Here is a 27,641-nt window from a genome sequence, read left to right on the forward strand (position 1 = left end):
TTGGGAACTATAACAGAAGAATAATGGACAGAGCTTGATGTTCCAAAGCAGAGAAGCAGAGTTAATTTATGAAGTCACTTATGATTCTGCTATAAGGATTGCTCATTTGGAGCAAGAGTTCTTGAACTTACACAGCCCTGAACATTTCCTCTTACCATTGCAAAAACAGTCTCATCTGAATGAATAGAAATATGTGTTGCTCTTTATGTTGAAACCCTTGGTGAGAAAGAATCTAGTGCAATTACTAATTTACCTCAAAAAACAAAGGACTTGTACAGCTTGTGCTTGAATATACTAAAAACCACTGAATTGTACAGTTTAAATTGGTGAATTGTATGTATGTGAATAAAGTTAAAAAAAAAATGAAGGACAGATGCTATTACTATAAACATCATTAGATCAGTTTAGAAGATCTCTAAAGTTTTTGGTACACTTCTTTAGACTCCATTGCTCTGGTGGTGCGTGCAGTCAGTCGGGGAGTTACGAAGGTACCAAGCGATTTGTCTTGTTTGTTTTGGTATTGTTGCTTTGCAGTCTGGCAAAAACATTTTTAGGGGGGAATTGGGAGGTTAGGCAATTTATTTTTTCTTTTGTGGCTTCCAAAACGCAATTTTAAAACAATTAATGGTCATTCTTTGATTAAATTGCCATTGAGGACAGAGGCTTATTTTTAACAACTTTTGTTTGCTTAAAAAGGATGCTGTTAAAAGAATCCACCACCACCCCCCTAACTTCCTTCCCCAAAGAAGTAGTGTTCTGTCTCTGTATTACTGTTCATTTTTTAACATTTTTCTGAAGGTATTTTCTTCCCCCCACTAGGTGCGGGAGATGTTGAAGATGAGGGACTCAAATGGGGCCCGAATGTTGACTTTGATAACAGAGCAATTCATGGCTGACCCTCGTCTGTCACTTTGGAGGCAACAAGGCACTGCAATGACTGACAAATACAGGCAGCTCTGGGATGAGCTGGGTAAGTGTAAATCTTCTGATGGATTGCCATTGAGTTGTGTGTGGCTGAAGACTGGGATAGAAAGTGTAAAAAGCATGGTCAGAATATTGCAGAAGAGAGAGCTGCTCTTATATGAACTTGTCGCCATTGTACACTGGCTAGGACAGGGAGAATGAAACATTTGCAGGAATCAGTCTTGGCACCGTTTGGGGGGAATTGTCTGATGTTGAGGGAAGCAAGCACAGGATCTGCTTTTAAGTATTTGGGCGGGGTGGGGAATGTGTATTTCCAGATAGGTATTTGGTACAATAGAATTTATTATTCGTTTCCAAACTAATATTGTAATCAATTCAGCTGGAATTTGGCTGTTTTCCCTTTTACTTACATTAAAGTTATTGAAAGTAACTTGAGTCGTCATTTTTTAAAATTATTCTCAACTTAGATGAACTACTGATTGTCAGAATGGAAAAGTCACAGCAAACTCTATAATTTTTATTGCTTTCCAAATCCATGGTGGTAAAGATGTAAATACAGCAGGTGGTGGAAAAAAAATGAGAAATCCACTACTTGTGTTTACTGAGAAATTTGCAGAGATGACTCTTGTTACTCAGTACTCATTGCTAGAGAAATTAATAATGAATTTGTTGTCTATTAAGAAATCCGTATGTGACAAATGGAATTTTTGGCAAATATTTTGTCAGTGCCTGTTTTAATTTTATGTTCTGGATATTTATTAGAAAGTTTGACTTCCCTTGTGGCTTAGCTGGTAAAGAATCCGCCTGCAATGCGGGAGACTTGGGTGTAATCCCTGGGTTGGGAACTTCCCCTGGAGAAGGGAAAGGCTACCCCATTCCAGTCTTCTGGCCTAAAGAATTCCACGAACTGTATAGTCCATAGGGTCTCAAAGAATCAGACATGACTGAATGACTTTCACTTTCACTTTCTAGTTTCAGTGAAATTAAAGAGTAGAAGGCTTCATACCTTCACCTTCTGTGATCCTCTTGGCTATTGATGGACCACATCATGCTGTTGTTGATCCCATGCCCAGACCAAGAAAGACTGTTGTCTGTGAAGATACCAGTTATAATGTTTGGAAGGGACCTTTGAGATGCACTGCTTACAGATAAGGAAACTAAAGTCTGAGGAGGTTAGGAAACTTCCACAAAATGACATAGTGTGACCCTTTAAGGTTATACAGCAAGATGGTAAACAGTTGGACATCAGAGTTTCCTTTTTCCCATTAATAGGATGTGTGTTCAGGTTAATAGGTTTGTGGATGACAGCTCCTGTTTGTTTTTAAACATGTGTCTGCTATTCCCCAGTGTTAAGATACTTGTTGACCTTTTCCCGAAGTATTTTTTATTAAGTGTCTTATAATAATTTAATCTTAGTACTTTCCTTGGGTCACCGGAAGTAATGTTAGTGGCCTTTCCCTCAATCAGAATTTAAATCAGTCTGTAACTCTTGTGGATCCTTTCAGTATCCTGGCAGGAAATGTTTGGGAGCTCAGTGTGGTAGTTGGAGAACACAAGTGTAATGTGTGGTTTAAACAAAAATTTTTATAGAATACTGAGTGATTTATAAGTAAAGACTCCTCAGTTTTGTAAGTCTACAGTAAGTGTTGAATTGACTAGTTGGTTTATGGCAGTAAAAAGGATTAACATTTAAAAAAACTATAATGAAGGGAATCATTTCAGGAAAAATTATTGGATTAATATTAGATGAATAAAATTTAAAGAGCCCTGTTAGTAAAAGAAGCTTAAAATTACGAATAACTAATTAGAAAATATCAACTAAATATTTTGGTTACCAAAAAAAAGTACAAGTGATACAGTTAAATAAAAATTTCAGTGTTTACATTTAATCCATTAGTTGTATTTCACTTTTGCAGGTTGGCCTTGAAAATTATATACTTCAACCCCCAATCAAAAGTTTTAATTCTCATTAGGCAGAAGTTTTCACTAGCTGATTCTTGTTATACTCTCTGATGGACTAACTTTCTAATTATGGACCAGGCTTTATACAAGTTCTTTGAGTTGAGTCCAGGATGAAGAATACATATTCTTGGCCTGTGTTTTCTTTTTTCACAAATCATGCCCACCCCTCCCCGACCCTCCGCCCTGCCATCCAGTCATTACTGGACTGCTATAAATTCTCCTGCATACTGGGATGGTGAGCAGAGGTCACTTGCCATTTTAATGAGGTCTAAGTTCTGTGAAGAATCTCATGTGGGCGTAACAGTAGCTCTCACATCTTAATGTCATTCACCAAAAAAATTAACTAAAAGTTGCTTCTGGACTACAAAAGAAAAGGATTTTGCTTCTTAAGAAAATGGGGGAATTTGACTTTGTGCCCCTGCACAGGGCTCACATTGCTTCAAGGCTCTGCTTTGGAATTAAATGCTGAGCGCTGCCAGATGCCAGACATTGAGAAGAGGCTGAGTTTTGTCGGCAAATGGGATCTGCAAGTTAATTGGTGTTTTCTGCAGGCTTCTGGCTGTGAAATGAAATTGGAAGCCCTTTAGCCACATGGATAATACAGGACCTGAATACAAATGTCACATGTCACCATCAGGACCCACTGTGAGACAATAGTGTTCCCACTCCAACACTGCACCATTACAGATCATTTAAATATGGGGATTACATTTAAACTAAAAGCCCCATTTGCCTTTTACTGCAATTTAAATGTCCTCTTAGCAAAAGCTAAGTGACAAATTAAATGAAAAAAGTGCCCACATTTTTAAAGCTGTAATGCAAAACAACCTTTTATTGCTTCTCATGTGCCACGAATGAATCATTATACTTGTCAACCCTAAACCAAGCCATAATTGGAGCAGCTACTGTTATCAAAGTAGGGCCGCTCTGTGACAGCTTAATAAAGCTGAAACTGTTAAATTAAATCTCAGATGCTTAACTCCTTAGCACCGGTGGATTCGATGGGTCCATTTCTGGCAATGGCCAGTACACCAGAAGAAAAAAAATTCCTGGCATGAAAGCCTTAATCTGATGAAAGTGTACAAGTAAGAGTATCTCAGCCAAGTAACTGCTTCTTGGCAGAGAGATTCAGAGGCATCAGATTGTCAGCCAGATTACAAAATTTTATTTTTCTTTCATAGGATCAGATACCCCCCTCCCCAAGATTTACAGTTTTTTGAGTATATGTGATTTATTAAAATGCAAGTGCTAATGTTTCAAAGTTAGTTTTAAAAAATAACCTATTCATTTAGTTCTTTCTTTCATTCAAATAAATGCATGCAATCTTATATGAGGTAGCAATAGGCCCAATTTCTTTGCCCCATTCTCTAACAAAGGGATAATTATGCTCAGTTCTTTTCTAAAATAAAGGCCTATGATATTCATTTGGTCTGAGTTAATTTTTCTGATTTATGCTGTGATTTTCATAATGTAGTATGAAATAGGTTCAGATGCCTTCTATTAAGATCCTGTGAATCAGTTTTTCCTATATTAATTTTACTTTTCTCTACTTGATGTTTTCTCAGACATATGACAGTCTTCTCAAGATGAGTGTTGTTGTATCATGATAAGCTGTGAGAACATGTATATATTAAAATCTTGAGACAGAAACCCCAGTGCAGCCGGAAAAGCTGCATGTTTGGTAGACATGACGCATGTCTGCTAGAGCTATAGAACACATACCTTTTCAGTAGTGTTCTTTACTCCAGGCAAATTTTCTGGAAAGCAGATCACAGAAATAACCCTTGGATTTCAAGGAACAGCCCAGTGCGGATTGGTAGTGAGCACACCTGCTGTTAGCCCTAGTGGCTGACTGTTCAGCACACTTAATTATTGTGGGGGTCTTTAGGGATGAGGGAATATATTGTAACCTCTCATCTGTGTTGATGGGTCTCTTGCTTAAATGTCTTCTTAGACCACAAGTTTACTTTGCCAGGAAATGGCAATCCACTCCAGTACTATTGCCTAGAAAATCCCATGGACAGAGGAGCCTGGTAGGCCCCAGTCTATGGCGTTGCAAAGAGTCGGACACGACTGAGCGACTTCACTTCACTTCATAAAACTATAGGTTATGGCTTCCAGTCTATTAAAACTTAATTAAAATGGACGTCATTAGAGGAAACAGTTAAATAAGATTTAATTACAGTGTTAATCACAGGGAAAAGTCCTTAAATTTTCATTTTCATAATATGTTGTATGTAATACTTTTCCTCCAGGTTTTAAACACTTTCCCTCTGAGCTGAGTCATCTGTTTTGCTCTCTGGCATGTAAAACCTTGTTTCTTAGGGAGAGGTTGGGCCGCCATCATAAGAGTCTTACTGCTCTGAGCTGTGCTCACTTGGTTCATAAGAACAAGGTGGTATCTCTTGAGTTTTCTTCAAACCTTTTGATATAGACACCTAACTGTGTATGAGTAGAAATAGCCATAGTTAGATTTTTCAGTTTGCATTTCCTTGTATACTGTTATTGTGTTTGTGTGTGGTCGGTTGCTCAGTTGTGCCTGATTCTTTGCAACTCCAAGGACTATAAGCTACCAAGCTCCTCTCTATCCATGGAATTTTCCAGGCAAGAATTCTGAAGTGGCTTGCCATTTCCTACTCAAGGGGATTTTCCCAACCCAGGGATCAAACCCACATCTCTTGCATCTCCTGCATTGGCAGACAGATTCTTTACTACTGTGACGCCTGCGAAGCCCCATACTGTTATTGAGCAGTCGTTATAATGATATTCCTTGGTAGGGTGCTGGATAGATTGAGTGGGTATGAAGATTCAGTGGACTTCGAAATCAGGATAAATCTACATTAAGTAGTAGAGAACCTAGCCCACCCACTGGGACTGCATATATTGCAAAATACTAAATATTACCTACTCCATGTGGCTTCCCAGGTGAAGCTAGTGGTAAAGAACCCACCTGCCAGTGCAGGAGATGTAAGAGATGTGGGTTCGATCCCTGGATCGGGAAGATCCCTTGGAGGAGGGCATGGCAACCTACTCCAATATTCTTGCCTGGAGAATCCTGTGGACAGAGGAGCCTGGTGGGCTACGGTCCATAGGGTCGCAAAGTGTCAAACACAACTGAAGCAGCTTAGCATGCACACATGCACCTACTCCATGGACCTAGAACCCTGTCCAAGCTATCATCCCAGATATAAATAGTCACTTTTATCAGCCTCTTCTGCACCTACCCACATTATTCTTGAATAAAGAAGAAAACTTATGCTTTAGTCACATATTCAAAACAGTACTCTAAATAACCGGAGGGCCTTGTGCAGAGCCAGAAGTAAGATTCTAAAGGTTTAGCTTTGAAGGTAATTGTGGAGAAATTTTATGCTATCTTATGTCTCTAGAAGCAAAAGTCTTAGTAATTCTCCCACTGTTTTGAAACCCATACTTAGTTTTTATGGTAAAGGCAAACTCAGGCTTTCCACATTTTAAAGTTGATTGAAAGAAAGTGAAAGTTTCTGAGTCGTGTCTGACTCTTTGCAACCCCATGGGACTATATAGTTCATGGAATTCTCCAGGCCAGAATACTGGAGTGGGTAGCCTTTCCCTTCTCCGGGGGTTCTTCCCAACCCAGGGATCGAACCCAGGTCTCCGGCATTACAGGCGGATTCTTTATCAGCTGAGCCACCAGGAAAGCAGTGGCTAGTAAATAGGCTAAGGAGTAACTGCTTCTCATTGAAAACTGGAACGCATTCCAGTATAGCTTGCCGTGTAAGTTGATACACTTTTGCTAGTGCTGTGGAGAAAACAGCAAGTCCCAGAGTCTCCGTGCAGCAAAAAGATGTCAGTATAGCCTTGGAAATTTCCATGTAGCTGTAAGTGTAGTGTGTAATCCTAATGAACCACATATCAGGATTGCTCGTCACCTACCAGGTTGTCTTCCTGGGCACAGGAGAATATAATTTTACCACTTAACACCATTTCGATGCCTTCCTGTTAACCCTTCTTTTCAGAGTCTTTTGTATTTCCTGATCAGAAAGAATAGATGTATTAAGTATTTGATTTTACTGCTGATGATGGTACTGGGAGTGTAGAGGTGCAACCACCAGGAGACATGAGAAATTAGAATAGGCTTGAGTGAACTGTAGAGCACTTTTTATAGAGTAATTTATTCACATATTAGTATATAAATAGACTGAACTTAGCATGGTTTTACAGGATGTTCATGGAGGAGAGTTATAGGAAAGAAGCAATATTCCCTGGTGGCACAGATGGTAAAGAATCTGCCTGCAATGCAGGAGACCCAGGTTCGATCCCTGGGTTTGGAACATCCCTTGGAGGACAGCATGGCAACCCACTCCATTATTCTTGCCTGGAGAATCCCATGGACAGAGAAGTCTGGTGGGCTACAGTACATGGGATTTCTGAGTCGGGCACGACTGAGTGACTAACACTTTAACTTTCAATAAGAATACTACAGAAAAAAAGGAATAACATGAGCAAACACAAGGAGAACTCAGTGGGATCTCATTATCAAAAATGTTGTCTTTTAAGATTTTCAGTCCAGCCTTGTTGGTCTTCATTGTTGCTTAAATTCCAGGGGTGGGGGGAGGAGGAGAGAGTAGACATTACAGGATCCAAATTTTTGCTTTTTTCCCTCATTGTGGTCCAGCTACTAAACTCAACACAGATGCCAGCACTTATTTATCGGGCTCTATGCTAAGCACATAATGCATACATTATTTTATTTAATTCTTAAAACAACCCTTTGAGATAGGGACAGTTACTGGAAATGAAAGTCGCTCTCTGTGACCCCATGGACTATACAGTCCATGCAATTTTCCAGGCCAGAATACTGGGGTGGGTGGCCATTCCATCCTCGAGGGATCTTCCCAACCCACGGATCGAAACCAGGTCTCCTGCATTGCAGGCAAGTTGTTTACCAGCTGAGCCATGAGGGAAGCCCAAGAATACTGGAGTGAGTAACCTATCCCTTCTCTAGCAGATCTTCCTGACTCAGTAATTGAACCGGTGTCTCCTGCATTGCAGGCAGATTCGTTACCAGCTGAGCTACCGGGGAAACCCAGGGACAGTTTTGAGCCCCAATTTTATAGCCAAGAAAACTGAGCTATAAGGAGACCAGATAAATTGCCTAAGGTCACAACAGCAGAACAGGAATTTGATGCTAGGTGTCAGTAACTTCAAAGACTTAACCCCTAAGCTACACACCATCCTCAGCTTATTTTAAAAGACAAGTACTCCTCTCTGCCTGGCAGTCTCTCTGCTCAGAGGAGAATAGGGGCAAAGTGAAGCTTACCTCGATGGCAGGAAACACTTTGAAAGCTTCCTGGCCTGGTCTGCCCACCCATGGCCCCACAGTCCTGTTTGCAGTCGTCAGCAGATCTTACCTAGTCTAGTTACCCACTTGTGTTCTCAAAGGCTCCCTAAGTTCAACCTCTGAAAAAAACACATAACCCATAATGCAGAATAGCCAAATATATGCTATTGATTAAGAATTACAGTATATAATAAGCATATCGAGAGGGAGGCCTGGCGTGCTGCAGTCCATGGGGTCGCAAGGAGCTGAATATGACTTAGTGACTGAACAACAACAACAGCAATCATACAGAAACTGCTTACTGCAGATGGAACACATGGAAGCTTTGCTCTCCTTTTCTAGTCCCTCTTGCTATGGAGCCAGTGAAAACCCTTAGGTCACTGTCTCTGTCCTGGCCTGTCCTTACCTCATGTGGTCCATAGGCTCTGCAGACCCTCCTGCACATGGGCTGGGCTGTCCTGCTCTGAAATGGGGTTTGTGCTCCTGTCTCAGCCTCTGTTTTTCCCCTCATTATTCAGAGCTCCCTCTAAATACAGAGGCTTTGTCCATTGTATTGCTCAGGAGGCTTTGCTTCCCTCCAGCACTGTTCTCAGAATGTCTATCTGCTACTGAGTCCTCATTACTGGGGCCTGGTTTCTTTCTCCGTTGTGTGGTTCTCCTGCTTTCTGTCCCTTAAAACTGAGACCTCTGTGTTCTCGGGTCAGAGGCCTCTGGGTTCTGTTCTGCTGTGGGGACAGGAAAAGGGGTTTATTCTCTCTTGCTTTAAGTAGGCAGAGTAATTTCTAGTTTGGGTCAGAAGTTAACCCCAAAAGAGAATGCATATTTCTATACAGTGGGCAAATCTCTGATAAGTAGCTCCCGTGTAATACTATCAACCATCTTTCTCTTGATGGCAGCTGCTAGGGCTTAATTATCCATTCAGTACCCTGTATGAGAAAGAGTAAAAATAAAGAGAAAAATGTAAAAGTATATACTAATAGAAACTAGTAGATTCTCAGCATTAAAAGAGATCTTTACAGATGACTTATTCTATTTAACTAGTTAGAGACTATTAATGATATTCATTGTCTAAATTATTTAGGTGTACAGTTGGGTGATTTTAACAACAGTTAAGGACCACCCCTTTGTGTGTTTTTGTAAAACCCTTCTGAGGATGGGCTGCAGAGATTTTACTCAGAGTTAGATGTAGCACACTCGCGTTGTTCAGTCCCCCGTCTTGTCTGACTCGGTGACCCCATGGACTGCAGCACCCAGGCTTCCCCGTCCTTCACTGTCTCCCAGAGTTTGCTCAAACTCAAGTCCACTGAGTCGATGATGCCACCCACCTATCTCATCCTCTGTCACCCCCTTCTTCTCCTGCCTTTAATCTTTCCTAGCATCGGGGTCTGTTCCAGTGAGCTGGCTTTTCACATCAGGTAGCCAACGTATTGGAACTTCAGCTTTAGCATTAGTCCTTCCAATGAATGCTGCTGCTGCTAAGTCACTTCAGTCGTGTCCGACTCTGTGCGACCCCATAGACGGCAGCCCACCAGGCTCCCCTGTTCCTGGGATTCTCCAGGCAAGAATGCTGGAGTGGGTTGCCATTTCCTTCTCCAGTGCATGAAAGGGAAAAGTGAAAGTGAAGTCACTCAGTCGTGTCCAACCCTCAGTGACCCCATGGACTGCAGCCTTCCAGGCTCCTCCATCCATGCAATTTTCCAGGCCAGAGTACTGGAGTGGGGTGCCATTGCCTTCTCTGTTCCAGTAAATATTCAGGGTTAATTTCCTGTAAGATTGACTGGTTTGATCTCCTTACTGTCCAAGGAACTGTCAGGATCTTCTCCAGCATCACAATTAGAAAGCATCAATTCTTTGGCGCTCAACCTTCTTCATGGTTCAGCTCTCACATTTGTACATGACTCCTGGAAAAACCATAGCTTTGACTAGACAGACCTTTGTTGGCAAAATGTCTGTGCTTTTTAATATGCTGTCTATGTTTGTCCTAGCTTTTCTTCCAAGGGGCAAGCATCTTTTAATTTCATGGCTGCAGTCACTGTCCACAGTGAATTTGGAGCCCAAGAAACTGAAGTCTGCCTCTGTTTACATTTTAGTGTTCTATATTATACATGTAGTGTGCTAGTAGCATTGTTGGGACCAAGAATAAGTTCCAGTTACATTCATTTAGGCTGTCTTTCTATTTATGACAGAAGTCCACTGATAGTAGATTTTTTTTCTCTCATCCCTGGCTAATAAGAATGTCAGAGCATTGGTATAATGTGTACTCTTCTTCCTCACAACAATTTCAGAAAAATTCTCTCCTTGGTTTTCTCACTCCCTAAAAGTTAGTATTGTGTTTGTCCTCAGGAAACTGCCGCTAAAGGGAGATCTGACCAGGGGAGTCTCCTTGCTAGAATGTGGATCTCTAGAGAGTACCATCCTATACAACATAGGAGGAGTAAGGGAGTGAAAACCAAGAAAAACAGGCTGGGGATCATTTCCTTTCAACATTTCTTACCCTGAAGTGGCAGCATACAAAAATTAACGAGGTCTGAGAAGCCTTATATTAAGACATCTGTGATTCCCAGGGGCTTCACGGGGAATCAAGGCTGCCAGGAGCTAGAATGAAAGAAGCGGAAGCCAAGGGAAGACCGAAGCAGACACTTAGGCTGTTTTCTGTGTGTGCCGGCACCTAGCAAGGTGCTTTGCAAATCTTGTCATGGTTCATTTAAGCTTAGATGGGCTAATGGGATTGGGGAGAACCCAGGGAAAGGAATAATGGTTGCCCCTTAGAAGGATGTTTCAGACATTGCCTCACAGAGCCCCCAGGGTGAGATGGGAGGGAGAAGAGTGTGATGGGAGAAGGCAGGTCCGTCTCAGTCCCCATACAGTTACTTTCATCTCTCCATACGCTAGCCTTTCCACTAAGATTTCTCCAGAACAGAGGATTCTAAGATTTAAAAGACATGCTTATTAGTGGTTATCTTCAGTAGGCTTTTAAATAGCCACTCATTTTAGATGTATACCTAAGAATGACTTATTTATATCAATTTTGTTGTTCAGTCACTAAGTCATGTCTGACTCTTGGCGACCCCATGAACTGCAGCACGCCAGGCTTCTCTGTCCTTCACTGTCTCCCTGAATTTGCTCAAACCCATGTCCATTGAGCCAGTGATGCCACTCAACCATCTCGTCCTCTGTCACCCTCTTTCCCAGTGTCAGGGTCTTTTCCAGCGAGTTGGCTGTTCACATCAGGTGGCCAAAATATTGGAGCTTCAGCTTCAGCATCAGTCCTTCCAATGAATATTCAGGGTTAAGTTCCTTTAGGATTGACTGGTTTGATCTCCTTGCTGTCTGAGGGACTCTCAATAATCTTCTGCAGCACCACAGTTGGAAAGTGTCAATTCTCAGAACTCAGCCTTCTTTATGGTCCAAATCTCACCTTTGCACATGACTCCTATAAAGTACTATAGCTTTGACTAGATGGACTGTTGCTTGCAAAATGATGTCTCTGCTTTTTAATACACTGTCTAGGTTTGTCATAGGTTTTCTTCCAAAAGGTGAGTGTCTTTTAATTTCATGGTTGCACTCACCATCCTCTGTTATTTTGGAGCCCCAAAAAGTAAAGTCTTGCACTGTTTCCATTGTTTCCCCATTTATTTGCCATGAAGTGATGGGACCAGATGCCATGATATTTTGAATGTTGAGTTTTAAGTGAGATTTTTAAGCTGTTTTAAGCCAGCAGTTTTAAGTTCATCAAGAGGCTCTTTAGTTCCTCTTCACTTTCTGCCATTAAAGTGGTATCATCTGCATATCTGAGGTTGTTGATATTTCTCCCGGAAATCTTGATTCCAGCATGTGATTCATCCAGACCGGCATTTCGTATGAGGTACTCTGCATATAAGTTAAGTAAGGAGGGTAACAATATACATCCTTGACGTACTCCTTTCACAATTTTGAACCAGTCATTTGTTTCATGTCTGGTTCTAACTGTTGCTTCTTGTCTTGCATGCAGGTTTCTCAGGCAGCAAGTAATGTGGTCTGGTATTCCCATCTCATTAAGAATATTCCACAGTTTGTTGTGATCCACAAAGTCAAAGGCTTTAGTGTAGTCAGTGAAGCAGAAGTAGATTTTTGGGGGGTTTCCCTTACTTTTTCTATGATCCAGCAAATGTTTGCAATTTGATCTCTAGTTCCTCTGCCTTTTCTAAAACCAGTTTGTACATCTGAAAGTTCTCGGTTCATGGACTGCTGAAGCCTAGCTTGAAGGATTTTGAGCATAATCTTGCTGGCATGTGAAATGAGTGCAATTGTGTGGTAATTTGAGCATTCATTGGCATTGCCTTTCTTTGGGATTGGAATGAAAACTCACCTTTTCCAGTCCTGTGGCCACTGTTGAGTTTGCCAAATTTGCTAGCATAAGGAGTGCAGCACTTTAACAGCATCATCTTTCAGGATTTGAAACAGCTCAACTGGAATTCCATCATCTCCACTAGTTTTGTTTGTAGTGATCCTTCCTGAGGCCCACTTGACATCACACTCCAGTACATATGGTTCTAGGTGAGTGATTATATCATTGTGGTTATCTGAGTCATGAAGATCTTTTTTATATAGTTCTGTGTACTCTTGCCTGGAGAATCCCAGAGATGGGGGAGCCTAGTGGGCTGCCGTCTCTGTGGTCACACAGAGTTGGACACGACTGATGTGACTTAGCAGCAGCAGCAGCAGCAGCAGCAGCAGCAGCAGCAGTACTCTTGCCACCTCTTCTTAATATCTTCTGCTTCCGTTAGGTCCATACCATTTCTGTCCTTTATTGTGCCCATCTTTACATGAAATATTCCCTTGGTATCTCTACTTTTCTTGAAGAGATCCCTAGTCTTTCCCGTTCTATTGTTTTCCTCTATTTCTTTGCAGTAATTTCTTTGAAATTAAAAGACACTTGTTCCTTGGAAGGAAAGTTATGACCAACCTAGACAGCATATTACAAAGCAGAGACATTACTTTGTCAACAAAGGTCCATCTAGTTAAGGCTATGGTTTTTCCAGCAGTCATGTATGGATGTGAGAGTTAGACTGTAAAGAAAGCTGAGCATTGAAGACTTGATGCTTTTGAACTGTGGTGTCAGAGAAGACTCTTGAGAGTCCCTTGGACTGCAGGGAGATCTAACGAGTCCATCCTAAAGGAGATCAGTCCTGGGTGTTCATTGGAAGGACTGATATTGAAGCTGAGACTCCAGTACTTTGGCTACCTGTTGTGAAGAGCTGACTCATTTGAAAAGAACCTGATGCTGGCAAAGACTGAAGGCAGGAGGAGAAGGAGAAGGGGACGACAGAGAATAAGATGGTTGGATGGTATCACCGACTCAATGGATAAGAGTTTGGGTAAACTCTTGAGTGTTGGTGATGGACACGGAGGCCTGGTGTGCTGCGGTTCATCGGGTCGTAAAGAGTCAGACAGTACTGAGTGACTGAACTGAACTGATTTCTTTGCATTGTTCACTTAGGAAAGCTTTCTTATCTCTCCTTGCTATTCTTTGGAACTCTGCATTCAGGTGGATATATCTTTCCTTTTCTCCTTTGCCTTTTGCTTCTCTTCTTTTCTCAACTATTTGTAAGGCCTCCTCAGACAACCATTTTGCCTTTTTGCATTTCTTCCTCTTGATGGCTTTGATCACCACCTCCTGTGCAGTGTTAGAACCTCTGTCCATAGTCCTTCAGACACTCTATCAAATCTTATCCCTTGAATCTGTTTGTTACTTCCACTGTATAATCATAAGAGATTTGACTTAGGTCATACCTGAATGGTCTAGTGGATTTGCCTACTTTCTTCAATTTAAGTCTGAATTTGGCAATAAGGAGTTCATGATCTGAGCCACAGTCAGCTCCTGGTTTTGTTTTTTGCTGACTGTATACAGCTTCTTCATCTTTGGCTGCAAAGAATATAATCAGTGTGATCTCGGTATTGACCACCTGGTGATGTCCATGTGTAGAGCTGTCTCTTGTGTTGTTGGAGGAGGGTGTTTGTTATAACCAGTGCATTCTCTTGGCAAAACTCTGTTAGTCTTTGCCCTGCTTCATTTTGTACTCCAAGGCCAGACTTGCCTGTTACTCCAGGTATCTCTTGATTTCCTACTTTTGCATTCCAGTCCCCTGTGATGAAAAGGACATCTTTTTTTGGGTGTTAGTTCTAGGAGGTCTTGTAGGTCTTCATAGAATCGTTTAACTTAAGCTTGTTCAGCATTAGTGGTTGGGGCATAGACTTGGATTATTGTGGTGTTGAATGGTTTTGCCATTAACTTCCCTTTATATAATTTAGGTAGAAGGCAGACTGGCCAGTGATTTGCAGTAGGTGAATTTTTGTGAGGCTGCTGTAAGCTTCTCTGATAATTTTGTAACATTGTTTTTAGTGCTTAAGTTTAAAAATTCCAAATTGAAAAAAGGATAGAACTCTAAAGTACAGGTGTCATCTGACATTTGATTGCTTGAAATCTTAGGGCTATTTCCTCAGGCTCTGATATAGATAGATATTTGCTCTGATAGAGACGAATATCCAGTAGTAGTGATAGTAGTGGTTGTGCAAAATGTGGCTAACTCACTCAACTCTGTGAGCAAAGATAACCTTTGCTATGGAAATCCATGTATCTGTGGTTTTTGAGCTATGACCAGCTAGACCTTGTTGTCCTCATGTTGTGCTTCCCAGCCCCGTTTTGGATAACTTAGTAAATTTCAGAATTTGCTTCAGCAAACCTGGAGGAGAGTGTGAGAATCATTCATAAATTAGGAATCAGACTTCAATGAAAAACAGTCTTGGAATGGCTTAGGCTTAGGAAGCCACAGTCTTCCTTTTTGGAGAGCAAGGGCTGAGGGGGGTATACAGGAGAAACCTAAATAGAACCCCTAAATCAAGTATAAGCTTGAAACTGGGAGAAAATTCTGTTAGGAGGAATGCTTTCAAAATGATGCCAAGAGCACAGAAGTCTTACTTCATTTCTTCCCTATTCTGTTCCCAATACACACACATTTAAAGATGAGATTAATATATCCAGCCACCTATTAACCATACATGTTGATCATACACAGAAAATGCTCTTTGCTAAACGTTAGGATCCTGTATAGACCAAATAATCTGAGAGATAGTTTGTTTGTTTTGAAGCTGTTAAACTACCATCTGTATTTACTATTGGTAGTCCAAGGTCAGTTGCTATCTTTATTTTGGGCCATTTAAACTAATTTCATGGCCATCCTTGTAAATCCTTGTATTAGCATCCATTTAATAATCTCATGCCACGTTTTTCCTTCTGGTCTAGTAATAGAACACTGAAAATGATTCCTTTTTTTAGTTACCCAGTAAAAGTGAGAAGAAAAATATACCTAGAGTTAGTGCTCAGTCAATATTTGTGAGTAAAAAGTGAATGAATGATTAAAGTGTAATGCTGGACATCTATTTGGAAGCAGTAAGAGGTAAGCACTTTTGATGCACTGAAAACAGTGACTGAAAGGCATTGATCTTCACTGTGTTTTCCTTTCCGACCCTTCTGGTTTTTCATACCTTCCTCCGCATATATGGAGGAATCTTCCCAGGCACCTGTGTACTGAGGAACACACACGCATGCACACTGAAATATAAACACAGGTTAGGGTATAGAAGGGCAGTGATTTCTCCTTGCCATCAGTGCTACAGGTAATCTATTGCGTTAATCAGCCAGCTAGTGGGAAATGCTTGGGAAGTGATTATACTATCATGCACAATACAGTCAGCATGAAGCTCTCGTCAAGACCAATACATCAAACTGTAATTCGGTAACAGAATGAATTAGAGAAAAATGAAACATTCTGTTATTCCAGAAACTCAGTACACATCATAGATTCTTTCTGAACTCTATAGAAAAATCAGTGTATTAAAAACTTGTTTTGATAAGTAAAATTGCGGTTCCAGTATGACAGAATACAATACCATAAATTCATTTCCTTAGGGTTTTTACACAGCTATAGGGCCGAAGTGTTTACCTATCATCAGTATTCTGTAATCAAAGCCATTGATTATTTTTGATAGGGCTCCTGATTATCTGTTGTCCTAAATTGGTTCTCCATGGTAAGTGGAAGGAAGGTTGTTGTACCAGTGGCTCAGGGACGCACTTGTCGGTAAATGTGGTGGACTGGTAAGACAGTGCCTTATCAGTACAGCAGGCAGATTAACGTGAACCTCGTCTTTATAGTTGCCTGTGATAGGCACTGCCATGTCGGAGCTTAGTTAGAATGAGTAAGTGAAAAATAGAAGGTGCTCAGGTAAGACAACAGAAGTGAGGTTATATAATGTAGACTGTGTTTCAGAAAACTTTGAGGTTAGATGTAATATATTTCGTATGTCATGATTTATGTCAATTTGTAATATATATTCAAAAGTTCAGTAAAAATTCAATGTAAATTTTTCATCACGTTTAACAAGGCATGCTTTTTCAAAGGGGCAAATTGAGATGATTTCTGTCTACAATCAGGATTGTTTCCATTTTTAGAGCCTACAACTAGAATATAAAGAAAATGGTTCTTGGAGCTGGGTGCTCTTTAAGTATGGATTCTGATCCTCGTATTTATTAATTGTGTAGTCCTGGACAGGTTCCTTATCTTAGATAGAACCCTAGTTTTTTGTATGTAAAATGGCATAATGCAGATTTTTGAAGCCTAAGATAAGATAGTTTAGATAATACACAACACTTTCATTCTCATTCCAAAAGGCTTTTGTCTATGTTGAGAAAGTGGACCCAGTGGGAAGCTTGGGAGAGAGGCATCCTGAAGACCTATGGAGTATTTTCAGCACTAGATTTGTATAGACTTGGAATCATGGCTGGTGAACGAACCATGCCACTGTTGATGAAGACAGTTCAGTTAAGCAGCCAGTGCGGAGGACATGTCAAATGTTCTTGCAGGTCCCCACGCTTCACATTCCTTCTCCTCACTATTGACTGCCCTTTCGTATCTCAAACTAAGACAATTTTCATTGTGCCCTTTTCTTTCTATTTTTTTCTGGCTTTCCTTTTTTCCCTTAAAAAGAAGAAGGGTGGTGAGTGGTGGAGGAGCTGGTCTGGTCATTTCCTATAGAACCAGGTCCTAGTGAGGTCAGATGGTGTTTGATGAGTTGTGAATATTGGCCCAGTAGCACTGACACATAATACACAGAAGAACTAAACAAAAAAGATCTTCACGACACAGATAATCACGATGGTGTGATCACTCACCTAGAGCCAGACATCCTGGAATGTGAAGTCAAGTGGGCCTTAGGAGGCATCACTATGAACAAAATTAGTGGAGGTGATGGAATTCCAGTTGAGCTTTTTCACATCCTAAAAGATGATTCTGTGAAAGTGCTGTACTCAATATGCCAGTGAATTTGGAAAACTCAGCAGTGGCCACAGGACTGGAAAGGTCATTTTTCATTCCAATGCCCAAGAAAGGCAGTGCCAAAGAATGCTCAAGTTCAGTTCAGTTCAGTCGCTCAGTCGTGTCTGACTCTTTGCGACCCCATGAATTGCAGCACGCCAGGCCTCCCTGTCCATCACCAACTCCCGGATTCACTCAGACTCATGTCCATCGAGTCCGTGATGCCATCCAGCCATCTCATCCTCTGTCGTCCCCTTCTCCTCCTGCCCCCAATCCTTCGCAGCATCAGAGTCTTTTCCAATGAGTCAACTCTTCACATGAGGTGGCCAGAGTACCGGAGTTTCAGCTTTAGCATCATTCCTTCCAAAGAAATCCCAGGGCTGATTTCCTTCAGAATGGACTGGTTGTTGTTTCATGTCCAGTTCTACCTGTTGCTTCCTAACCTGCATACAGGTTTCTTAAGAGGCAGGTCAGGTGGTCTGGTATTCCCATCTCTTTCAGAATTTTCCACAGTTTATTGTGATCCACACAGTCAAAGGCTTTGGCATAGTCAACAAAACAGAAGTAGATGTTTTCCTGGAATTCTCTTGCTTTTTCGATGATCCAGCAGATGTTGGCAGTTTGATCTCTGCCTCTTCTAAAACCAGCTTGAACATCTGGAAGTTCATGGTTCAAGTACTGTTGAAGCTTGGCTTGGAGAATTTTGAGCATTACTTTGTTAGCGTGTGAGATGAGTGCAATTGTGTGGTAGTTGGCATCTGGTCCCATCCCTTCATAGCAAATAGATGGAGAAACAGTGGAAACAGTGGCTGACTTTATTTTGGGGGGCTCTAGAATCACTGCAGATGGTGACTGCAGCCATGAAATTAAAAGATGCTTACTCCTTGGAAGAAAAGTTACGACCAACCTAGACAGCATATTAAAAAGCAGAGACATCACTTTGCCGACTAAGGTCCGTCTAGTTAAGGCTATGATTTTTCCAGTAGTCATGTATGGATATGAGAGTTGGACTTATAAAGAAAGCTGAGCACCGAAGAATTGATGCTTTTGAATTGTGGTGTTGGAGAAGGCTCTTGAGAGTTCCTTGGACTGCAGGGAGATCCAACCAATCCATCCTCAAGGAAATCAGTCCTGAATGTTCATTGGAAGGACTGATGTTAAAGCTGAAACTCCAATACTTTGGCCACTTGATGTGACAGCTGACTCATGGAAAGACCCTGATGCTGGGAAAGATTGAAGGTGAGAGGAGAAGGGGATGACAGAGGATAAGATGGTTGGATGGCATCACCGACTCAATGGACATGGGTTTGGGTGGACTTGGGGAGTTTGTGATGGACAGGGAAGCCTGGTGTGTTGTGGTCCGTAGGAGGGTCGCAAAGAGGCGGACAGGACTGAGCGACTGGAACTGAACTGAGCACTGACAAGTCAGAGGGGATGGGAATGCTACACTGTAATTAGATGAGGGCCTCAGGTTATCCAGGAAGTTATCCAGGATACCAGTTAGCTGATTTGAAATATCTATGGTTTATGTTCTTTCTTGACCATCAAAGAAGTGGTTATTCTACTTCAGTCTTTTCTCAAAGCCTAGTTCAGTTCAGTTCAGTTCAGTCGCTCAGTCGTGTCCAACTCTTTGCGACCCCATGAATCACAGCACACCAGGCCTCTCTGTCCATCACCATCTCCCAGAGTTCACTCAGACTCACGTCCATCGAGTCTGTGATGCCATCCAGCCATTTCATCCTCAGTCATCCCCTTCTCCTCCTGCCCCCAATCCCTCCCAGCATCAGAGTCTTTTCCAGTGAGTCAACTCTTCAGCCTGTTTAAGTGATAACTAATTGTATGCCCTTATGCTGTTTGACCTAAGTAATCTCAAAATCTCTGTCTTTACAGTGTCTCTGAGGCTTTATTTTGAAATTTCCCCAGAAGTATTTTAGTGAGTTGGGAACTAGCATACTGCAATTCAAGTAAAGAGAATATTTTTACCAGTTAAATTTATTTTCCAAACATGGGTTACTAACATATTAAGCCCTGAAGTGTACTGAGAACGATACCATAATTAGGGTCAACAATTTTTGTGTGGTCTGACCGAAGAAATTTTGTGATTACAGTTTTGCTAGCACAACTAATTATGCCAGTGATCTTCTATTTGTGACTGCAATTAGGCGTTTCATGGCCCCTAAATAAGTATAATTAGTTAATTGGATCATGCATGAAATTCTATCCTCTTATAATAGCCTCTGAGAACAAAAATAAATACGATAAATATTATGAATTGTTTTATAACTATGGAACCCTGGGAAATACTAAAAGTGATTGTCTTACTTTGCCTACTAGTATTTCATAAGAGTAAGCACATTAAAAAGTAGAAATTAAATTTTCTATATGAAAGTCTTCATTTTCCACCTTTGAGACAGAGGAAGAAGGGAATCTTCCTTCCTGACCTTTCTTCTCATCTTTAGAGAAGTGGTGTTGATTGCCCTGCTGCTCTGTCCCCTGCTTCTCACAGCCGCTGCCCCTGTGCTGTCTCTAATACCATTATATATAATATCTTCTGGAAAATATCTGGAATTCCAAAATGTCTTCTATAGAAAATGTCTAGCTTTCACATTAATTACTAAACTGATTTGCATATTAACAAAAACTCATGAAGTAGAAAGAACTTTAAAAACAAGTTTTGTCTGTGGGAAATAGCAGGAGATAGAGAATGGCCAGCTGACTTATTCAGTCACATATCATAGTGCTCCACTCAGCAATACACCAGCAGGCAAAGAGCATGCTCAAGTCACAAGTGCATTCTCCCAGAAATGCTGATGTGAGTCCACTCTAAGAGGCCTTGTAATAGTACATCATCATATTTTCAGAGATATGACTTGAATAATCAATCTTGAATTGTAAGTTGAACTCTTGATTGTTTATCTGCTGTTTTAATCTGCAGTGAAATTACTTATTTGCTATGCCTGTCAGTCCTGAAAAATGCAGAGTTTTCACTTGTTTAATTAGATATTTTTAGACGGACCTGTGTAGGTTTTCATTGGGTATGATTCTGTATATGCAACATGTTGTAAGTTTGTAAGAATATAGTTAAATAAAGTACAGGGTTTATTAGTTGTACATTTAAGTCTACCTCATGACTTTCAACAATAGTATACCATTTGTACTATACTGCTAAAATATGAGGAGTGGATCAATGATTCTGTCAAAAGACTAAAGTTATTAATCTTAGAGTTCATATATGCTAACTGCACATAGCAAGCCTCACTTACAGAGGTGCTTTTTGACCATGTGTCTGGGCAGAGGGCTAAACACCATAGTGTTTAAGAATGTTAGTTTTAGGGGAATGTGGACCCTGGTAATAAACCCTGGTTCCTATCTTTAATAGTAGCACTCTATTTCTACTTATCTCTGAACCTCCATTTAGTTATTTGCAAAGTGAGTCTTTCTGTGAGGGTGAAACGTGATAATGTATGTAAAATAGTTCTCTCAGGGTTAGTGTGAAGTGTATTCAGTACATGGCAGCAGCAAGTGGATAAGTAAAGGTGCCATTCACTTTCAGAAATATGTTAGCTGAGCTAGATGAAGTGATCTTTGTACTCTAAAGACAGACATTGTAAAACTAAATGTAGTTTTACATTAATAAATACATTTACATTAATAAATGTAGACTCTATTTAGAAACTTAACACGTGTAACATGATACTGTTAGGATTTTTCTTGAAGGGATAGAAATTAACATGCGAATCAGCACTTAATATTGTGTGTTGGGATACCTTCTGTGCATAGTGCCTGTTTTGTTTTTTGCTTGATTTGCAGCTCTTTTCTTATGTTGAGTGGTTTGTTTGGATTTGATCATTGTAACTGACAACATTCTCATACCCACGGGTAAATACTTTTCCATTTTGTAATCTAGCAGAGTTATTTCCTGGTAATTGTGGTAGATTACAGTGGTCACAGATGCTTTGCTACTCTCTCATTGAGATACGGGGTCTGTGTTTTCTCATTTTTGTAGATGTTTGATCAACAAAATATGACAGATGTTTGGGGCAGTTTCTGGGCCCAGTCCTTAAGTGTCTGGCAGTATCTACTTACTGTTTCTTAAAAGGTTCTATCCTAAAGCCCCGACTTTTCATGTAAAAAATCTGGCTATCATGAGGCTGCCATGCTATGAGAAATCCCACACTGTCCATATAGAGAGGCAGTGTTTGGGACACAGGAAAAGTAAGGAGAGAATTTCTGACCTACAAAATCATGAGATATAATGATACATTGTTATATTAAGCCATTAAGTTTAGGGTAGTTGTTTACATAGTAATAGAAAACCAGAACAGTGATTCTATGTCTTATAATACTTCACACTGCTTCTTTTGGTTATCCTCCAAATGCCAAATATCTCTAGCAGTGTAGAATAAAATAAGTGTAAAAACAAAGTTCTGTTATTTCAGTTAACTTTATCCCTTGTGTTGGAGTAAGTCGGATGTTTGTCAAAATTGAATCTGTACTACTAGTAAATAGTGTAAAACAATCCTAGAGTATTGTAGATCTCCATTTTTAATACGTTTAAGGTATTTTTCCCTCACCTTCATTGTTCTTCTTACACCAAATTTCACTTGGTTTGGCATCCAGGATTTTCCTCTCCAAAAATAAGAATTTGGGTTCTGAAAACGTTTGAGTTCCTGTAAAAGACTGGAGCCCTAGGCACTGACACTATAAAGGAGGCAGGGTGAGCTGCGAGTTTGGGCCAAGATGCTAAGGAAAGAGGGGGAAGGGAAGGGCGGCTGAGGGAAGAATGCTCAGACTTGAGCACTGCACTCTATGCCCATCCTTCGGCATGAAGTTGTCACGGGCAGAGAAAATGTTATAGAACCCTGTAGCGTTGGGAATCAGTTTTAAAAAGGCCTCCTCTGTTCATGTAGTCAAGGATAAAATTACCAAAGCATCTCAGATCTCTAAGTGACTATGCACAAGAACCTGTTATGATTAGCCTAAATGTTTAATGTCACTGGTACCTTGTTTGTTTAATATGCTCTTAATTGTTTCATTTTACTAAATGTAGAAATATATAAGGGTGTTAAGAGAATCATAAGTGGAGTCCTTCAATCCTGTTTTCATCTTTTGAGTCTCAATTTCCACAACATCAGAGTCGTCTACACTGAGGTTTGCTGGAGTGCACCTTCTGGTGGTGGGTAGAGGTCTGCATTTTCAGAACATTTCTGCACATATTAGTGTAAGCAGCTCTACAGAGTAGGTAGAAATTATGACCCTGTTGTTTAATCAGGGACTGCCACCACAGAGAGACAGAGTGGCCTTGCCCAAGGTCTTGTGGCTGGTAATCCATATCTTGTCCTTTCCAGATCAAAGTTTGTTGATCAAACATTTCTTCTGGTTGGAAATGTAAAACACTGGGTATGTGGGACAAAATGATGGTTGTACATCGAAAATTTGATGGACAAAACTGGCCTTCAGGTCATTTAGAATTCATTAATTCTTGTTACCCTCTTTTGCTGGGAGCGTGTGTGCTTGTCCATTGACAGTGTGACTGATGAAATACAAAAGTGACTAAAAAGGCCTTTGTGACGATTTGTCGTCTGCCTCTGTGATTTCTGTCCTTGTTATTTGCCTGTTTGGGTCAGTATAGGATGTAAACAGATTTAAGACCACCGAATGGTTTGGAACCATTCACCTTGTTCAGAAAAAAAAAAGGTTTTGTTTTCTTTCATCTCAAGGGTTCTGCCTTCCTCATTTTGCTTTACTTTGGCTTGTAGATTATAGTGCCTCTTTTTGCTGAGATCACCGAGTGCAGATTAGGTGGAGTAGTGGAAAGGAGAGCAAAAGCATGCTGGGTGGTGGAGAAGAAACTGAACTGGAGCTGAAATGTGCCATGGATAATTCAGAAACTGAAAGATGCACACACCAGCGATTTGATAATTGCTTTTATATACTTTGAGGCATTGAAGCTAGGAAAGCAATTTAAAAGTATTGAATTTGTTTTCATTGTAATTCATAGCAAATAATTAAGTGTCCTTTCTGAAAGAACCAGCAATACTTTGTAGATGCTGGGTTGTCTGCTAGGTGCTGGAAATGCTAAGTTTTGCTGAGTACTCTGTCCTGTTTTTGGTTGAGTCCTTTAAAAAGGCTTTATATTTCTGAGGGACAGCAGAATGAAGTGTTTAATCATCAAAGAGCTTTATTTTTAAAGCTACAAATGTTTCAGAAGTGTGTTGGAAGGGAAGGAGATAAATGCTTAAAGTGGGACTCTAAATTAATAAAATTTGGCGGATGACTTACTCAATTTGGTTAACTTGGTTATTAAGGCTAATTACAGCTTTTGTAGTGGTGACTGTTCAGATGAAAGACCATATCTATTATAGCTCTGAACCTGAATCTAACATTAAGAACATCCTTTCAAGATGAAACCTCTCTTTAGGGAGGTGAGCAACAAAAGAATGTAACTGGCAATTTAATAAAGGCTTGGCTTTAAAATTTTTTTTCTCATTCTGCAACAGAAATTTTCTTATTAGAGAAATGTAAGCATGAAAATCTAGTTTTATAGCTATAAGTTTTCCTCAAATCATAGAAATCATTGTTGAAAGTTTTCAAGAGTATTTAACATTTTGTTTTTAAGATCTTGTAATCCGTTTGCATTTTAGTTTTCTCATCTTTAATGTAGGTGTATTATTTCTGATCATAAAGGATTATTGTAGTAAGTTAATGAAAAACATTTGTAAAGCCCTTAATATAGGGCCTATAGCACATGATAGGCACCCAAGAAATGGTGACTATTAGTGATAATAATGATTATTTAATTAAAGTTGTAATTGGTATTCCTACATTTATTTCCTCAAAGGAACTTTTTCAAAAGTGTAACTATATGCTTTGTCAGTATTGTGTTAGCTTCTATAAATTCTGAGTTTTCACCAAGTGAAAGTGAAGCTCATTGGATCCTTATCACCTTGTCACATCCTTCACAGGCAAGTCAGTCAGTCCTTCAGCATTGTAGACATTGATTAGTATTTCCCTAATTTTATCTTTGAGTTACTTCAGAAAAACCACACAGTGCTTAGGATAAATTTGGTTTTTTATTCTATTTTAAAAACTTTGTATTGCACTTATATCTTTAAAAAGAAAAAGAATGTGAAAAACAGTAGATTTGAGATACATATATATGTTAAGATATATAGTTTTTGGGTTTAATTCAGAATTAACTCTTCTACTTTTATTTGGCATGTGGGTGCTTTTAGGGTGATTTCCAAAATAAATTACAGTTCACACTTATGGAAAGAAATACAGAATTCTAAAGTTACAAAATAGGCACATTAAAAATAAACTTATTTTGGATAGACATTTACATTATATTATTTGTCAATATTAATTTACTTGGTTGCCCTTTTACACATGACCTTGATTCTTTACTAACAACCTGATGATGAAATTTCTAGTCTTACAACACATCTTTCAGAGCAGTTTTTTGTTGTTGTTGTTTGCTTTAATTCCTTCTTTTTTTGATTGGAGGATAATTGCTTTACAATGTTGTGTTGGTTTCGCTATACAACAGTGTGAATCAGCCATAAGGATACATGTGTCCCCATCCATTCGGACTCCCTCCCACCCTCCCCATCCTACTCCTCAAGGTTGTCCTGGAGCACCGGTTTGAGCTTCCTGTGTTAAACAGCAACGTCCCACTGCTATCTATTTTAGAGAAACTTTTTTATTTTAGTTTTATCTGATGTTCATTTAAGAGTAGTAGAATTATAATATTAAAACACATCTTTGCAGAAAAATATGAAAAGTTCTTAATTCTGAAACATCTGTTGAATACTATAATTTCATTTTTAAAAGATAATTTTATGATTTAGAAGATGAATTCAGTATAGCTTTATAAGTAGAAATGCTAATTTTTGATCCAGTATATAGCATTCATTAGATTTAATTATTACCATGTATCTTTTTGTGTTTGTGTTGTTATGTTGTCCATCAGTTCAAAATCTAAAGCCTGGTAAAGTTGTGTCTCATTTTCCAGCGGGGTGCCATAGGGAAAGCTGTCACTTGCAGGCTCTTTAGATACTACTTTGATTTGTCCCTTGCTTTGTGACAGTGTGTGATCATGTTTTATGTAGTCATGTTTTATTTGAAGCTGATTTTTCTGGTTCTCGGCACAGGAAATGCATACAGTTAATAAGATACTGATGTCCATTGACTTGTAGAGAAATCCTGCAGAGAGGACTCTCATAACTAGGACTTTGCATACCAATAGATAAAATTGTTTGATCCATATATTAATTAGCAATTTAAAAATATTTTTTGTTACATACAGTAAAATTCTTAACTATACTGTAAAATAGATGCTTTAACTGGAGCATGTATACACCTGAAATATATACACCTAAAATTTTTAGTGTGCAATTTTGAGTTTAGACAAAAGCATAGAGCCTTGTGATCAGTGAAGATGTGGAATGCTTATATTGCCTCCCAAAATGGCCTCACACCATTTTTTTTTTTATAATCAATTCATCACCTACTCCCTGTCCCCCTAGCATTGGTAGCCCACTCTGTCCCTTTAGTTTTGCCTTTTCCAAAGTGTCATATAAATGGAATAATAAAGTGTGTGTACTTGTGTGTGCACATACACTTTTGATTCTGGCTTCCTTCACTTAGTATAGTGCATTTGAGTTGTTACGTGTATTTCAATGGTCTGTTTCTTGTTGCTAAGTAGTAGTCTGTTATATGAATATACCAACTTTGTTCTTCTATTCACCAGTTGAAGGACATTCAGGTTTTTTTACAGTCTTTTGCATTTACAAATAGAACTGCTATAGACATTCTTGGGTTTGAGCCCTGGGTTGGGAAGATCCCCTGGAGAAGGAAATGGCAATCCACTCCGGTACTCTTGCCTGGAAAATCCCATGGACAGAGGAGCCTGGTAGGCTACAGTCCATGGGGTCACAAAGAGTCGGACACAACTGATCGACTTCACTTCACTTCACTTCACTTCATAGACATTCTTGTAAAGTTTTTATGTGAACCTAAGTTTTCATTTCTCTTGGGCAAATCCTGAGAGGTAGGATTGCTGGGGTGTATGCTAAATGTTTAATTTAATGAGAAACTGCTGAACCATATTCCAGGTTACCCATATCATTTTGTGCTCACAGCAGCAATTATGAGCATTCTGATTGCTAGCAGTATTTTCAGATTTAAAATTTCTTTTTCTAATTTTAACCTTTATAATAATAGTAATGGTTTCTCATACTTTTTAATTGAAGTATAGTTGATGTATAATATTGTGTAAGTTAACAGGTATACAGTATAGTGATTCACAATTTTTAAAGGTTATAGCTAGTCCATTTATAGTTATAAAATATTGGCTATATTCTCCACATTGTACAGTGTATCCATGTAGCTTGTTTTTTACATAATAGTTTGTACCCCTTACCTCCTCTATCCCTGTGATGCCCCTTCCCATCATTCTCCCCCTGGTAATAAGTTTGTTCCCTGTATCTGTAAATGTGCTTCTTTCTTCATTATTCTCACTAATTTATTGTATTTTTTTTTAGATTTCACATGTAAGTGCTGTCATACAGTATTTGTCTTTCTCTGACTTATTTCACTTGACATAATACCCTTGAAGTCTATCCGAATGTGAACGTGAAGATGAAGTCGCTCAGTCGTATCCGACTCTTTGCGACCCCATGAACTATAGCCTACCAGGCTCCTCTGTCCGTGGGATTTTCCAGGCAATAGTACTGGAGTGGATTGCCATTTCCTTCTCCAAGGGATCTTCCCAACCCAGGGATCGAACCCGGGTCTCCCACATCGTAGACAGACGCTTTACCGTCTACAAATGGCAATATTCCATTCTTTTTCATGGCTGAGCAGTATTCCACTCTATGTCTATATACTACGTCTTTATCCATTCTTCTGTTGACGGACTTATCTTGTTGATGCCATATTTGGCAATTGTAAATAATGCTGCTATGAACATTAGGGTGCACATAGCTTCTTGAATTAGTGTTTTTGTTTTCTTTCAGATATATATCCAGGAGTGGAGTTGCTAGATCATATGGCGGTTGTATTTTTGTTTTTTTGAGAAACCT

General features: G+C 39.7%; 1 protein-coding gene across 1 annotated transcript in view; it reads left to right on the forward strand.

The window, feature by feature from the left end:
- ZSWIM6 (zinc finger SWIM-type containing 6) overlaps positions 1 to 27,641 on the forward strand; it is a 212,658-nt gene that overhangs the window by 151,050 nt on the left and 33,967 nt on the right. The window contains exon 5 of the mRNA XM_040262393.1: positions 820 to 970. Within this exon, the coding sequence (XP_040118327.1) occupies positions 820 to 970 (151 nt within the window). The remainder of the gene's footprint in view (positions 1 to 819; positions 971 to 27,641) is intronic.

The sequence above is a fragment of the Oryx dammah genome, unplaced genomic scaffold (assembly GCF_014754425.2).
Source record: "Oryx dammah isolate SB20612 unplaced genomic scaffold, SCBI_Odam_1.1 HiC_scaffold_20, whole genome shotgun sequence".
Lineage (NCBI taxonomy): Eukaryota > Metazoa > Chordata > Mammalia > Artiodactyla > Bovidae > Oryx > Oryx dammah.